Here is a 16,128-nt window from a genome sequence, read left to right as displayed (position 1 = left end):
CTGTCCCTCTCTGTGTCCTGCTGGCCTCCTTCCCTCCAGTCCCTTTGTCTTTCTATCCAGCCTCTCTGTCCATCCACCTGTCCCTCCCTCCAGTTGCTCTGTCCATCCGTCTGTCCCTACAGTCTCTCTACTCTCTGTCCATCCTGCCTCCCTCCGTCCGTCTGTCCCTACAGTCCCTCTACTCTCTGTCCGTCCTGCCTCCCTCTGGTCTCTGTCCGGCCTGCCTCCCTCCGTCCGTCTGTCCCTACAGTCCCTCTGGTCTCTGTCCGGCCTGCCTCGCTCTGGTCTCTGTCCGGCCTGCCTCGCTCTGGTCTCTGTCCGGCCTGCCTCCCTCCGTCCGTCTGTCCCTACAGTCCCTCTGGTCTCTGTCCGGCCTGCCTCGCTCTGGTCTCTGTCCGGCCTGCCTCGCTCTGGTCTCTGTCCGGCCTGCCTCGCTCTGGTCTCTGTCCGGCCTGCCTCGCTCTGGTCTCTGTCCGGCCTGCCTCGCTCTGGTCTCTGTCCGGCCTGCCTCGCTCTGGTCTCTGTCCGGCCTGCCTCGCTCTGGTCTCTGTCCGGCCTGCCTCGCTCTGGTCTCTGTCCGGCCTGCCTCGCTCTGGTCTCTGTCCGGCCTGCCTCGCTCTGGTCTCTGTCCGGCCTGCCTCGCTCTGGTCTCTTTCCGGCCTGCCTCGCTCTGGTCTCTCTCTCTATCCCTCCCGTCCTCCCTCTGTCCGGCCTCTTCTCCTGTATAGCCCAGGCCACAGCAGGTGTTTGGCTGAGTTGCCGCCATGATGGTAAGGAGACCCCCATCCCACCCCCAGCCCTCGGTCGCTGCGGTCTATGGTGTCGTCTTCCTCCCTTGCTCCGGCCGCAGCCTCAAAAAGAAACAGAAGCAGGAGCCGAACACCGACGTCTTCCACATTTCTGGAACTTTTAACTGGATTTTTTTTTTTTTTATAATTGTAAGTGCTCTCAGGGTGCGGGGGGTGAAATGCACAATGAAGACTGTGATGGGGGTTTTTATAAGTTATTTTCAGAGGATGGGTCGTATTTAATGTTAATATTATCGGTGGGGAGCGGTGTCTTTACCAGTGATTTTATAGAAATAAAGAGGGTTTCCTTTTTTTTTTTTTAAAACATAAATTCACTGAATACTCAGCAAAGTTCAGAACTGAACCGCCCCAGGTCCACAGCGCTCCCCCGCACGTATCGGCCGTGCATCGGGGGAGGGGCGGTCATATCAGACATGTGTTCCTCTTCTGACCAGCGGCAGGAGGGGGCGGAGTGGGTTAATAATTACCATTAATCAGTCACAACAAATTTCTAACTTGCAGTGGGTACGGAAAGTATTCACACCCCTTTACATTTTTCACACTTTATTATGGCTACAATGCAACAAAGTTCCTTTTTTTTCCTCCTTGATGTACCCTCTGCCCCCATCCCCCATCTTGACAGAAAAAAACAAATGTAGAAATGTTTGCAAATTTATTAAACAAGAAAAACTGAAATATCACATCATCATAAGTATTCAGCCCCTTTGCTCAGACACTCATATGTAAGTCCCATGCTGTCCATTTCCTTGTGATCCTCCTTGAGATGGTTCTGCTGCTTCATTGGGGTCCAGCTGTGTGTAATTACACTGATAGGACGTGATTTGGAAAGGCGCACACCTGTCTATATAAGACCTCACAGCTCACACTGCATGTCACACCAAATGAGGATCATGAGGTCAAAGGAACTGCCCAAGAAGCTCAGAGACAGAATTGTGGCAAGGCACAGATCTGGCCAAGGTTACAAAAGAATGTCTGCAGTACTCAAGGCTCCTAAGAGCACAGTGGCCTCTATAATGCTTAGATGGATTAAGTTCGGGATGACCAGAACGCTTCCTAGACCTGGCCGTCCAGCCAAACTGAGCAATCGTGGGAGAAGAGCCTCGGTGAGAGAAGAAGAACCCCAGGATCACTGCGGCTGAGCTCCAGAGATGCAGTAGGGAGATGGGAGAAAGCTCCACAAAGTCATCTATCACTGCAGCCTCCACCAGTCGGGCCTTTATGGCAGAGTGGCCCGACAGAAGCCTCTCCTCAGTGCAAAACATATGAAAGCCGCATAGAGTTTGCAAAAAACACATGAAGGATCCCAGACTATGAGAAATAAGATTCTCTGGTCTGAGGAAACGAAGATAGAACTTTTTGGTGATAATTCTAAGCGGTATGCGTGGAGAAAACCAGGCACTGCTCATCACCTGCCCAATACAATCCCCACAGTGAGACATGGTGGTGGCAGCATCATGCTATGGAGGCAGGGACAGGACGACTGGTTACAATTGAAGGAAAGATGATTGTGGCCAAGTGCAGAGATATCCTGGAAGAAAACCTCTTCCAGATGCTCTGGACCTCAGACTTGGCTGAAGGTTCACCTTCCACCAAGACAATGACCCTAAGCACACAGCTAAAATAACAAAGGAGCAGCTTCAGAACAACTCTGACTGGCCCAGCCAGAACCCTGACCTCAACCCAATTGAGCATCTCTGGAGAGACCTGAAAATGGCGTCCAACAACGTTCACCATCCAACCTGATGGAACTGGAGAGGATGTGCAAGGAAGAATGGCCGAGGATCCCCAAATCCAGGATCCCAAGAAGACTCATGGCTGTACTAGCTCAAAAGGGAGGGGGCCTCTACTCAATACTGAGCAAAGGGGCTGAATACTTATGACCATGGGATATTTCAGGTTTTCTTGTTTAATAAATTTGCAAAAATTTCTACATTTCTGTTGTTTTCTGTCAAGATGGGGGATGGGGCAGAGTGCACATTAATGAGAAAAGCATGTACCAAATGGCTGCAATGAAACAAAGAGTGAAAAATGTAAAGGGGTGTGAATACTTTCTGTACCCACTGTACGTGGTTTTGAAGATCTCTGCTTGCTGTGAACATTCATCTTCGCTGCACATATATGGAGTAACCCTTCCAATCCCTGACTGTCATCATGAGTCTATCCATAAGATTCGTGGTTACGGATAGATTCTTTCTCTACTGCAGGAGACCACCGCTTCATTCTGATGCCGATTTTAGAGACACCCCCCCCCTCTCAGGACCAGTGGGGGTTCCGCAAATCCACAAGCTACTGCTTTACATGTTGGAAGTATTCCGCGTGATGGGTTTTTAAAGGTGAATTCTAACAGCTGAGGGTTTGTTACAGTTGCACCAGTTCTGTCCAATTCTGTTGCACAAATCCTGACCGTCTGCTGCACGTGAGGGGTTGTAGCTCCTGGAGAACCGCGGGTGCAGACCACCGATAACAGGCGGCACCACGCTCAGGCCACGGCGCAGTGAAACACCCTGTAGATGTACACGGAGATCATATCTAGAGTATTTTGTACAATTTGCAGCAAGAAACGTATTAGGTGCCGGATTTACAAACTTTTTTTTTTTTACCTGTTTTTAAATATGCAAAAAAAATATTCTAGAAAAAAAAAAAAAGCCGCAGTTTATTGTATCTGTCCCTGGAGAGCTGGTGGACGGCTCCATGTCAGTGCAGCTCTCGGAGGGCTGCTGGACAGCGCCGTGTGAGTGCAGCTCTCGGAGGGCTGGTGGACTGCGCCCTGTGAGTGCAGCTTTCGGAGGGCTGGTGGACTGCGCCCTGTGAGTGCAGCTCTCGGAGGGCTGGTGGACTGCGCCCTGTGAGTGCAGCTCTCGGAGGGCTGGTGGACTGCACCCTGTGAGTGCAGCTCTCGGAGGGCTGGTGGACTGCGCCCTGTGAGTGCAGCTCTCGGAGGGCTGGTGGACGGCGCCCTGTGAGTGCAGCTCTCGGAGGGCTGGTGGACGGCGCCCTGTGAGTACAGCTCTCGGAGGGCTGGTGGACTGCGCCCTGTGAGTGCAGCTCTAGGAGGGCTGGTGGACTACGCCCTGTGAGTGCAGCTCTAGGAGGGCTGGTGGGCGGCGCCCTGTGAAATGCAGCTCTCGGAGGGCTGGTGGACTGCGCCCTGTGAGTGCAGCTCTCGGAGGGCTGGTGGACTGCGCACTGTGAGTGCAGCTCTCGGAGGGCTGGTGGACTGCGCCCTGTGAGTGCAGCTCTAGGAGGGCTGGTGGGCGGCGCCCTGTGAGTGCTGCTCTCGGAGGGCTGCTGGACGGCTCCGTGTGAGTGCAGCTCTCGGAGGGCTGCTGGATGGCGCCGTGTGAGTGCAGCTCTCAGACGGCTGGTGGACGGCTCCGTGTGAGTGCAGCTCTCGGAGGGCTGGTGGACGGTTCCGTGTGAGTGCAGCTCTCGGAGGGCTGCTGGACGGCTCCGTGTGAGTGCAGCTGTCGGAGGGCTGGTGGACAGCGCCGTGTGAGTGCAGCTCTCGGAGGGCTGGTGGACGGTACATGGTGGGTGCAGCTCTCGGGGGGCTGGTGGACGACGCCCTGTGAGTGCAGCTCTCGGAGGGCTGCTGGACGGCTCCGTGTGAGTGCAGCTCTCGGAGGGCTGCTGGACGGCTCCGTGTGAGTGCAGCTCTCGGAGGGCTGCTGGATGGCGCCGTGTGAGTGCAGCTCTCAGACGGCTGGTGGACGGCTCCGTGTGAGTGCAGCTCTCGGAGGGCTGCTGGACGGCTCCGTGTGAGTGCAGCTCTCAGAGGGCTGCTGGACGGCTCCGTGTGAGTGCAGCTCTCGGAGGGCTGCTGGACGGCTCCGTGTGAGTGCAGCTCTCAGAGGGCTGCTGTACGGCTCCGTGTGAGTGCAGCTCTCGGAGGGCTGCTGGACGGCTCCGTGTGAGTGCAGCTGTCGGAGGGCTGGTGGACAGCGCCGTGTGAGTGCAGCTCTCGGAGGGCTGGTGGACGGTACATGGTGGGTGCAGCTCTCGGGGGGCTGGTGGACGACGCCCTGTGAGTGCAGCTCTCGGAGGGCTGCTGGACGGCTCCGTGTGAGTGCAGCTCTCGGAGGGCTGCTGGACGGCTCCGTGTGAGTGCAGCTCTCGGAGGGCTGCTGGACGGCTCCGTGTGAGTGCAGCTCTCGGAGGGCTGTTGGACGGCTCCGTGTGAGTGCAGCTCTCGGAGGGCTGCTGGACGGCTCCGTGTGAGTGCAGCTCTCGGAGGGCTGCTGGACGGCTCCGTGTGAGTGCAGCTCTCGGAGGGCTGCTGGACGGCTCCGTGTGAGTGCAGCTCTCGGAGGGCTGCTGGATGGCGCCGTGTGAGTGCAGCTCTCGGACGGCTGGTGGACGGCTCCGTGTGAGTGCAGCTCTCGGAGGGCTGGTGGACGGCTCCGTGTGAGTGCAGCTCTCGGAGGGCTGGTGGACGGCTCCGTGTGAGTGCAGCTCTCGGAGGGCTGCTGGACGGCTCCGTGTGAGTGCAGCTGTCGGAGGGCTGGTGGACAGCGCCGTGTGAGTGCAGCTCTCGGAGGGCTGGTGGACGGTACATGGTGGGTGCAGCTCTCGGGGGGCTGGTGGACGACGCCCTGTGAGTGCAGCTCTCGGAGGGCTGCTGGACGGCTCCGTGTGAGTGCAGCTCTCGGAGGGCTGCTGGACGGCTCCGTGTGAGTGCAGCTCTCGGAGGGCTGCTGGATGGCGGCGTGTGAGTGCAGCTCTCAGACGGCTGGTGGACGGCTCCATGTGAGTGCAGCTCTCGGAGGGCTGCTGGACGGCTCCGTGTGAGTGCAGCTCTCGGAGGGCTGCTGGACGGCTCCGTGTGAGTGCAGCTCTCGGAGGGCTGCTGGACGGCTCCGTGTGAGTGCAGCTGTCGGAGGGCTGGTGGACAGCGCCGTGTGAGTGCAGCTCTCGGAGGGCTGGTGGACGGTACATGGTGGGTGCAGCTCTCGGGGGGCTGGTGGACGGTACACGGTGAGTGCAGCTCTCGGGGCAGCTCAGCCTCCATTCCAGTCTTTTTTTTTTCTTTCCTTTAGTATTCGGGATGAATTTTCTTCCTGAGCCACAAGAGGGCGCAAGACACCTGAGTGATGCTCTGCATCCTCTGCCTGCGGCCGGTCACCAGCAAACGCTGCGGCAAGTGACAGAATGAAACAGATTCCTGCAAGGGGCCCCGCGGCGAGGCTCAGGATGGGCCCCCGCACCGTCATCACTAGGACGGGCCCCGATGTCCTCTCCGGCCAGCTGCACCCTCCTCCCCCGCTGATTCCGCCCCTGCCATATACAAGACCAATGTGCACTGTCGAGATGCAAAGTTTCAGATTTGCATATTGAATTTTTTTTTTATTTTTTATTATTTGCTGCAGTAAATTGATATGAGCCCGGAGAATCATTGGTAAATATTACCAAAGTTAGGAAACCGTCAGTAAGGCGATATCCAGGTACAGTGATGAATCAACCATTTGATGGAATGACCAGTAGATGGCAGCACCTGCAGTAAGGTCAGTGAGGGGCGCCGCTGATGATGGGGGGATGTGGAGGACTATGGGGGGCTCAGTCCGGAGAACGTCACTGACTGCAGAGAATGGAGTGACGATGGCGCAGGCTGTCACTGACCGGCGGGGGGACGGGGGAGTCCTGTGCGGGAGGACGCAGCTTCCTCCTCTCTCCACATTTGTCGTTCATCACATGTGCTGTGCTTGTAGGAAAATATATCGTACAGGTGGAGTCCAAGCGGGGGCCGATCGCTGCCCGAGGAGTCTTCAGTATCTCTCCTAGAGGCCCAGGCGGCGACCAGTATCCAGGAAATCAGCCCCTATGGGGAGAGAGAATGGGGGGACGTCACAACTGAGCCAGGGACCCCCACAATGGATGGGGCTCATCATCCGGAGAGCAGGACGATGGGGAATACAGTCCTGGGATGTTAATATTTATATGCACAGCTGCAGTTATCCCTCCTCCAGTAACAATATAACGCGTAGTTTCTCCAAATACACTGCAAAATGTCCCTTTTATCAACTCCTGCAGCCTCAGGATTATTCACCCCTTCATGACCAGCGTCTTTAACGCTCAGTAGAGCCTCTGGCTGTTGTGACCTGCCGCCCCCTCTGGCTGTTGTGACCTGCCGTCCCCCCTGGCTGTTGTGACCTGCCGCCCCCTCTGGCTGTTGTGACCTGCCGCCCCCTCTGGCTGTTGTGACCTGCTGTCCCCCCTGGCTGTTGTGACCTGCCGTCCCCCCCTGGCTGTTGTGACCTGCCGCCCCTTCTGGCTGTTGTGACCTGCCGCCCCCTCTGGCTGTTGTGACCTGCCACCACCCCTGGCTGTTGTGACCTGCCGTCCCCCCTGGCTGTTGTGACCTGCCGTCCCCCCTGGCTGTTGTGACCTGCCGTCCCCCCTGGCTGTTGTGACCTGCCGTCCCCCCTGGCTGTTGTGACCTGCCTCCCCCCCTGGCTGTTGTGACCTGCCGTCCCCCCCTGGCTGTTGTGACCTGCCGCCCCTTCTGGCTGTTGTGACCTGCCGCCCCCTCTGGCTGTTGTGACCTGCTACCACCCCTGGCTGTTGTGACCTGCCGTCCCCCCTGGCTGTTGTGACCTGCCGTCCCCCCTGGCTGTTGTGACCTGCCGTCCCCCCTGGCTGTTGTGACCTGCCGTCCCCCCTGGCTGTTGTGACCTGCCGTCCCCCCTGGCTGTTGTGACCTGCCGTCCCCCCTGGCTGTTGTGACCCCTGCCGTCCCCCCCTGGCTGTTGTGACCTGCCGCCCCTTCTGGCTGTTGTGACCTGCCGCCCCCTCTGGCTGTTGTGACCTGCCACCACCCCTGGCTGTTGTGACCTGCCGTCCCCCCTGGCTGTTGTGACCTGCCGCCCCCTCTGGCTGTTGTGACCTGCCACCACCCCTGGCTGTTGTGACCTGCCGTCCCCCCTGGCTGTTGTGACCTGCCGTCCCCCCTGGCTGTTGTGACCTGCCGTCCCCCCTGGCTGTTGTGACCTGACGTCCCCCCTGGCTGTTGTGACCTGCCGTCCCCCCTGGCTGTTGTGACCTGCCGTCCCCCCTGGCTGTTGTGACCTGCCTCCCCCCCTGGCTGTTGTGACCTGCCGTCCCCCCTGGCTGTTGTGACCTGCCGCCCCTTCTGGCTGTTGTGACCTGCCGCCCCCTCTGGCTGTTGTGACCTGCCACCACCCCTGGCTGTTGTGACCTGCCGTCCCCCCTGGCTGTTGTGACCTGCCGTCCCCCCTGGCTGTTGTGACCTGCCGTCCCCCCTGGCTGTTGTGACCTGCCGTCCCCCCTGGCTGTTGTGACCTGCCGTCCCCCCTGGCTGTTGTGACCCCTGCCGTCCCCCCCTGGCTGTTGTGACCTGCCGCCCCTTCTGGCTGTTGTGACCTGCCGCCCCCTCTGGCTGTTGTGACCTGCCACCACCCCTGGCTGTTGTGACCTGCCGTCCCCCCTGGCTGTTGTGACCTGCCGCCCCCTCTGGCTGTTGTGACCTGCCACCACCCCTGGCTGTTGTGACCTGCCGTCCCCCCTGGCTGTTGTGACCTGCCGTCCCCCCTGGCTGTTGTGACCTGCCGTCCCCCCCTGGCTGTTGTGACCTGCCGTCCCCCCTGGCTGTTGTGACCTGCCGTCCCCCCTGGCTGTTGTGACCTCCCGTCCCCCCCTGGCTGTTGTGACCTGCCGCCCCCTCTGGCTGTTGTGACCTGCCGCCCCCTCTGGCTGTTGTGACCTGCCGCCCCCTCTGGCTGTTGTGACATGATGCCCAGCCCGACATCAGGGGCTCAGTAATGTTTACCATGACATATGACATCCCAGTAGCCCCAGTCCTGCCGGGTTTCATTAGACCTGGCAGATTCTGGAGCGGTCATCACAGTGGTCTGCCCCGAGCCCCAAAGAAAATTTTTGAAGGCGACTGCAACAAACCTGAGAATATTAGTGACCCTGAGGCCATTGCCCATGAGGACTGGGCTAAGACCCCTCAAGATCGCGGCCAGAAGCCGGTGTCTGGCCATACATCATGTCTGCAGCAGGTTATAACAGCCGGAGGGGCTCTACTAGTCATGAAGGGGTAATAATCCGGAGTCAGTAAAAGCTGCGTTTTGTGCTGAATTTGTAGAAGCCGCCGGATTATTCAGATATTTCCATTAAATCAATGAAACAAGAAGAAAATAAACTGCAGAAAGTCGGGAAATTGTAGAACGGAGCAGAATTTACATGATGGGGGGCAATTGTGATTGCGGCTGTATCCCAGCGTCACCTGCTTCACCTTCCCCCTTCCCCCGGCCTGTGCTCCGTCCCCCCCCTGGCCTGCGCTCCCTTCCCCCCCCCCGGCCTGCACTCCATCCACTCCCGAGCCTTCGCTCCAAGACCCCCCCCCTCCCCCCGGCCTTCGGTTCGTGTGTCCCCCACCCGAGCCTTCGCTCCGTCCCCCCCCGGCCTTCACTCCGTCGTCGTCGCCCCCCCCCCCGGGCTGCGCTCCGTCTCCCCCCGGCCTGTGCTCCGTCCCCCCTCCAGCCTTTGCTCCGTCACCCCCTCCACCGGCCTGCGCTCCATTCCCCCCCCCTGCGCACCATCCCCCCCCCGGCCTGCACTCCATCCCCCTCGGCCTTCGCTTTGTTCCCCCCCCTCCCCACCCGAGCCTTCGCTCCGTCCTCCCCCCGGCCTTCGGTCCGTGTCCCCCACCCAAGCCTTCGCTCCACCACCCCCCCGGCCTTCGCTCCGTTGTCCCCCCTCCCCGGGCTGCGCTCCGTCCCCCCGGGCTTTGCTCACCTGTGTGCGGTGTTCAGATCTCCACGTTGGGGTCCGTAAATCCCTTCTTCCCCTCGTTCACCAGCACGGGCTTCTCTGTCCGCGTGTGCCAGACCAGGATCTGGGAACATGAGCACATGGTGTACAGTACCGGGACCGCTGTAGCCTATCCTATGGATTGATCTGACCCCTCCCCCCCATCCAGGGTCTCCCCAGTAATGCTGGGGGACAATATATTTGGGGGCGCTGTGTCTCCCATTTGCCCACATGTAGCCTGGCCGCTCGTGACCTCCCAGCACGTGGCCCCACCAGACTGTTATGGCAGAATCAGGCGGTTTCGATACAGACACTGCCTCGTTTCCCGCCTGGTGCCATGTTTAGTTTCCGGTTTGGTGCCTCCTTTCCATCTTGGCGCCTCGTTTCCGGCCCCCCCCCATTTGCGGTCACCGCTTACCTTAGTGCAATTATCGGCTTTGGGCTCCAGGTCGGTGAGGGTGACGAGCTCCCGCAGTAAGCTGCTCTCCTGGTAGCCGCCCTTCACTCCCCGGAGCTTGAAATACGCCTGCGGTCGCTGCAGTATGAGCCGCAGGTTGACAGAGAAGCCCGCCATGTCTATCGCGAACGGCCGGTGCGGATCAAACACCGTCTTCCATCCGTAAACTTTCCCGGCATAGTTGACTTTGGCAGACTCGTAGCGCAGACCTCCGACGAAAGCCACCGGCCACACCGACACCTTCCTGGTATTCCGCATCTAGGGAGAAAGCGTCAGTGGCTCCTTCACAACATATCACACTTCAGAGCTGCACTCATAATGCTGCAAGGTGCAAATTCAAAATCTCCCAGCAATAAAGCGTTTCTAATACTTTTTTTTGGACTGAAAATCCAAATGTTCAATATCTCTGCTTTCTGTCAGTGAATCCAAAGGCTGAGAAACCTCCACTGACTTCATACTTCTTACAGCTGAGGGTCTGTTACTGTTGTATCCAGTCCAGACAGTCCCCTGTGAGTGAACCCCTCCACAGCAGCAATCCCCCTATTCGGATCATGTGTTACAATGTGTGAGGCTGCTTAGTGTTGTGTAATCCGGATACAACTGTAACAAACCCTCAGCTGTGAGCAGCATTGCATCCAACCCTACATTTCCATTCACTGACAGCAAACCGGTCCTTAGATAGAAAATCAATGTCCAGGCCTATTCGTGATAAATGAGGAATCAATCTAGAAAGTTCTAACAGCAAACAGCAGTGGAGAGCCCCTTTAATAATGGCGGCCCCGGATGCAGTCCCCGCGTTCTCGTACCCCTGAGCTGACGCTCTTTACAGTCAGTGTCTGAGGCTTGTGCCGCTGATAGCCCCTCTCCCACACACTCCTGCTTGTGAATACAGAGACCACTGCGGCTCGTGCCCCTGACCCCCGCCAACTGTGGCTCGTGCCCCTGACCCCCGCCAACTGCGTCTCGTGCCCCTGACCCCCGCCAACTGCGGCTCGTGCCCCTGACCCCCGACATCTGCGGCTCGTGCCCCTGACCCCCGACATCTGCGGCTCGTGCCCCTGACCCCCGACATCTGCGGCTCGTGCCCCTGACCCCCGACATCTGCGGCTCGTGCCCCTGACCCCCGACATCTGCGGCTCGTGCCCCTGACCCCCGACATCTGCGGCTCGTGCCCCTGACCCCCGACCACTGCGGCTCGTGCCCCTGACCCCCGACCACTGCGGCTCGTGCCCCTGACCCCCGACAACTGCGGCTCGTGCCCCTGACCCCCGACATCTGCGGCTCGTGCCCCTGACCCCCGACATCTGCGGCTCGTGCCCCTGACCCCCGACATCTGCGGCTCGTGCCCCTGACCCCCGACATCTGCGGCTCGTGCCCCTGACCCCCGACATCTGCAACTCCTGCCCCTGACCCCCGACCACTGCAGCTCGTGCCCCTGACCCCCGACCACTGCGGCTCGTGCCCCTGACCCCCGACAACTGCGGCTCGTGCCCCTGACCCCCGACATCTGCGACTCCTGCCCCTGACCCCCAACCACTGCGGCTCGTGCCCCTGACCCCCGACATCTGCGACTCCTGCCCCTGACCCCCGACATCTGCGGCTCGTGCCCCTGACCCCCGACATCTGCGGCTCGTGCCCCTGACCCCCGACATCTGCGGCTTGTGCCCCTGACCCCCGACATCTGCGACTCCTGCCCCTGACCCCCGACCACTGCGGCTCGTGCCCCTGACCCCCAACCACTGCGGCTCGTGCCCCTGACCCCCGACCACTGCGGCTCGTGCCCCTGACCCCCGACATCTGCGGCTCGTGCTCATGCCTCTTCTCATGGCACCATCAAGACAATAGTTTCCTCCATGTAGAGATCCTGAACCCGCCGTTCGCTCCCGGTCAGTATACGGGGGGCGACTCCTCGGGGACCTGATCACGTCTTAGGCTTTCGGCATGACACTTGTCACGTGGATGAAGATCGCTGTGCGCAGCGTACGGCCGGTGCAAGAGGTCACACAAAAAATACAATTGCTCTCAAGTTTCTGTGACTTGTTTTCCGCAGTCGTGAACTCTGCAGGTCGCAAAGTAGCCCCGGGTCACTGCGATGTAGCGGCCACATACTGCGGCCTCCGGCCACATGACCCAGGACGCGGCTAAAACCGCCGTGTAGACCCCAACTTATCGTGACTGCAGCGGATTATTTTCTGCAAACCTCAACCGATCAAGTCGACCTCACAACCAGGGGTGGAACTACGATGGGTGCAGGGGCTGCGATCACACCCGGGCCGGGGGGCCCCAAAAAGTACCTTTTTCTCTATATAATAAGACCATTGCTATTAAGGACTGGCAATACGTGGGGGCCCATAAGCTTCATGCTATCCCACTGTTCATGAGTCTCAAACTCCGGACCTGTTGGACATGTGGCCGCTGATTGCAGGTGACTCCTCCACTGGGGTGAAGTCGTGCGTGACCTGTGGCCAAATGTCCATCAGGTCTGTGGCCATCTCCCTGCGGTCCTGCGATTGGGCTGCGGGTGCATGGTGGCACTGGTCTCACGACATGAGGATTTATGTCGTGAGACCAGTGCCACCATGCACCCGCAGCCCCATCATTATGTCTCCAGAATCGTCCGCTCTCCCCCGCTGCCCCTCACTCTCGTGTAAACCTAGAACGGCGGCTTCAGGGTTTTCTCCATGAATGAAGATGGCGATTACGCAGCCCGTAATGGGGCTGAGTCAGGAGGCTCGGAGTCAGGAAGCTCGGAGTCAGGAGCCTCGGGGTACAGGAGCTTGTCCAGGGACAGGAGCCTTGGGGGCAGGCACCTCAGGGGCAGGATCCTCAGGGTCCGGATCCTCGGGGGACAGGAGCTTGTCTGGTGGCAGGCGCCGCAGGGGCAGGCGCCTCGGGGATCAGGAGCCTCGGGGGTCAGGAGCTCGTCCAGGGACAGGAGCCTCGGGGGTCAGGAGCCTCGGGGGGTCAGGAGCCTCGGGGGGTCAGGAGCCTCCGGGGTCAGGAGCTTGTCCAGGGGCAGGAGCCTTGGGGACAGGCGACTTGGGGTCAGGAACCTCGGGGGTCAGGAGCTTGTCCAAGGGTGGGCAGAATTAATCCCACCGTAAGGTGGTCTCATCTCAGGTCATCTCCACTGTTATAAGAGGGTCATGTGTCGCTGCTGCATCTGCCAGACCCCAATATTGCAGTAAGGCCTGAGCTCATCCGCTGTAGCACAGAGAATGAATATCGGGGTCTGCACCCCACACTGAGGGGGATTCTCTGGAAAGTTTCCGCACTGCCTGTTTAGTTTGTACACCCCTAATTGGGGTGGTAAACGTAAAAGCTGCTGTAAAGCAAAACCTCTCCGATCACTTATAGGCTCCTATGTGCAGAGCTCAGGCTGCAGGACTGGGCCTCCCTCATACTTTACACTGCAGCTCAAGCCCAGCAGCTATCGCCAGGACGTCATTGGATGCAGTAAGGACCATAGTCCGTCTGTCGCAGGTCACGGCCCGGCACTGGGGGCTTCACCAGGACACAGACTCACCTCCTCGAACAGGTCCAGGCTGTACGTGTTATCGTCATCCGCAAAGTACACCACTCCGGGCAAAGTGCTGTTTTTGTTAAAAGTCTCTCGAAGCCAGCGCAGGGCGAGGTTCCTCTGCATAGTCCCCCGGGGGATTCGAGGGTCCCGGGTGTCCCCCCTCAGTTTATAGTTCCGGGGGGTCTCCACATTTAGGTGGGTGTAGTTCAGACCAGAGTCCTGCAGCAGCCGGGTGACCAGCGGGGTGCGGCGCTGAGAGTCCTCCACCAGGATCCAGTGCAGGTTGGGCACATGCAGTAAAGTGTTGGACAGACGGGTCAGCTCCGCCTTCTGGACCGGTCGGCTGTAGGTGGGGGTGATCACGTGGATGGTGGGCAGGTTGCCCATCCAAGGCGGCGGCCGGGTGTACACATACTCAGTCCTGACAACTTCTACTATATCCCTCTCGGAAGAGCAGTACTCCCGGGAGTCGGAGCCTGGACTGGCATCTCTGCGGCCATCGCTCCCGTCCTCTGCGAAGACAGAAAACAACATAATCCCAAGAAAGTCAGAGGAAGAAACGAAGAGGTTCTGCAGCAGGCTCGTCTGCATGGAGGGTGGGATGAGATTGACCCTCAGTTTTCATCGTATGTCAGAATTTTTCCTTTTTTTGCCCCATTAGGGACGTGAACCTGCGATCACCGGCACAATCATCCGTCTGGAGGTGAACCTGCGATCACCGCCACAATCATCCGTCTGGAGGTGAACCTGCGATCACCGGCACAATCATCCGTCTGGAGGTGAACCTGCGATCACCGGCACAATCATCCGTCTGGAGGTGAACCTGCGATCACCGCCACAATCATCCGTCTGGAGGTGAACCTGCGATCACCGGCACAATCATCCGTCTGGAGGTGAACCTGCGATCACCGCCACAATCATCCGTCTGGAGGTGAACCTGCGATCACCGCCACAATCATCCGTCTGGAGGTGAACCTGCGATCTCCGCCACAATCATCCGTCTGGACGTGAACCTGCGATCTCCGGCACAATCATCCGTCTGGAGGTGAACCTGCGATCACCGGCACAATCATCCGTCTGGAGGTGAACCTGTGATCACCGGCACAATCATCCGTCTGGAGGTGAACCTGTGATCACCGGCACAATCATCCGTCTGGAGGTGAACCTGTGATCACTGGCACAATCATCCGTCTGGAGGTGAACCTGCGATCACCGGCACAATCATCCGTCTGGAGGTGAACCTGCGATCACCGGCACAATCATCCGTCTGGAGGTGAACCTGCGATCACCGGCACAATCATCCGTCTGGAGGTGAACCTGCGATCACCGGCACAATCATCCGTCTGGAGGTGAACCTGCGATCACCGGCACAATCATCCGTCTGGAGGTGAACCTGCGATCACCGGCACAATCATCCGTCTGGAGGTGAACCTGCGATCACGGGCACAATCATCCGTCTGGAGGTGAACCTGTGATCACCGGCACAATCATCCGTCTGGAGGTGAACCTGCGATCACCGGCACAATCATCCGTCTGGAGGTGAACCTGCGATCACCGGCACAATCATCCGTCTGGAGGTGAACCTGCGATCACCGGCACAATCATCCGTCTGGAGGTGAACCTGCGATCACCGCACAATCATCCGTCTGGAGGTGAACCTGTGATCACCGGCACAATCATCCGTCTGGAGGTGAACCTGCGATCACCGGCACAATCATCCGTCTGGAGGTGAACCTGCGATCACCGGCACAATCATCCGTCTGGAGGTGAACCTGCGATCACCGGCACAATCATCCGTCTGGAGGTGAACCTGCGATCACGGGCACAATCATCCGTCTGGAGGTGAACCTGTGATCACCGGCACAATCATCCGTCTGGAGGTGAACCTGTGATCACCGGCACAATCATCCGTCTGGAGGTGAACCTGCGATCACCGGCACAATCATCCGTCTGGAGGTGAACCTGCGATCACCGCACAATCATCCGTCTGGACGTGAACCTGCGATCACCGCACAATCATCCGTCTGGACGTGAACCTGCGATCACCGGCACAATCATCCGTCTGGAGGTGAACCTGTGATCACCGGCACAATCATCCGTCTGGAGGTGAACCTGCGATCACCGGCACAATCATCCGTCTGGAGGTGAACCTGCGATCACCGCACAATCATCCGTCTGGAGGTGAATGGCCCAGACGGCGCTCGGTGACGCTCCCCACCCCTGGGGGGCTCGGGCTGAGCTGATTTGGGGGTCCACAATACATCTCTGCAATCTATCCGGTCCACAAAGACAATTCTAGTGATAAAGCCAGTAATAAAGGGGTCGTCCAGGATTGGGAATATTACGGTGCCATGGACGATCCCAAGGGGGCGCATCGGGCAGCTATGTGATCCAGCACTGATCTAATAGAACGAGACGGAGAAGAACAGATCACAGAGATCACAAGATCCAGAAAACAGATGAGGATGATGATGCACAAGTCACATTGGTGAGGGCTGATGAGGGAAGGTGGGATAAAATGAAGGGGCTATGGGGGGGGGGCAGAAGTGGCCGTCACCCACTGTACT

General features: G+C 58.9%; 1 protein-coding gene across 3 annotated transcripts in view; it reads right to left on the bottom strand.

The window, feature by feature from the left end:
• Positions 1-6,129: 6,129 nt before the first annotated feature.
• Positions 6,130-16,128, bottom strand: part of B3GAT1 (beta-1,3-glucuronyltransferase 1) — a 55,737-nt gene continuing 45,738 nt past the window's right edge. For all 3 annotated transcript variants that reach the window (XM_075329233.1, XM_075329235.1, XM_075329234.1), the window contains 4 exons: positions 13,565-14,073; positions 10,000-10,296; positions 9,567-9,666; positions 6,130-6,624 (listed from right to left, as the gene is read on the bottom strand). In XM_075329233.1, coding sequence (XP_075185348.1) covers positions 9,580-9,666; positions 10,000-10,296; positions 13,565-14,073 — 893 coding nt within the window. In that variant the 3' untranslated portion in view covers positions 6,130-6,624; positions 9,567-9,579. The remainder of the gene's footprint in view (positions 6,625-9,566; positions 9,667-9,999; positions 10,297-13,564; positions 14,074-16,128) is intronic.

Source organism: Anomaloglossus baeobatrachus, chromosome 11, assembly GCF_048569485.1.
Source record: "Anomaloglossus baeobatrachus isolate aAnoBae1 chromosome 11, aAnoBae1.hap1, whole genome shotgun sequence".
Taxonomy (NCBI): Eukaryota; Metazoa; Chordata; class Amphibia; order Anura; family Aromobatidae; genus Anomaloglossus; species Anomaloglossus baeobatrachus.
This window is presented reverse-complemented; position numbering and strand designations above follow the sequence as displayed.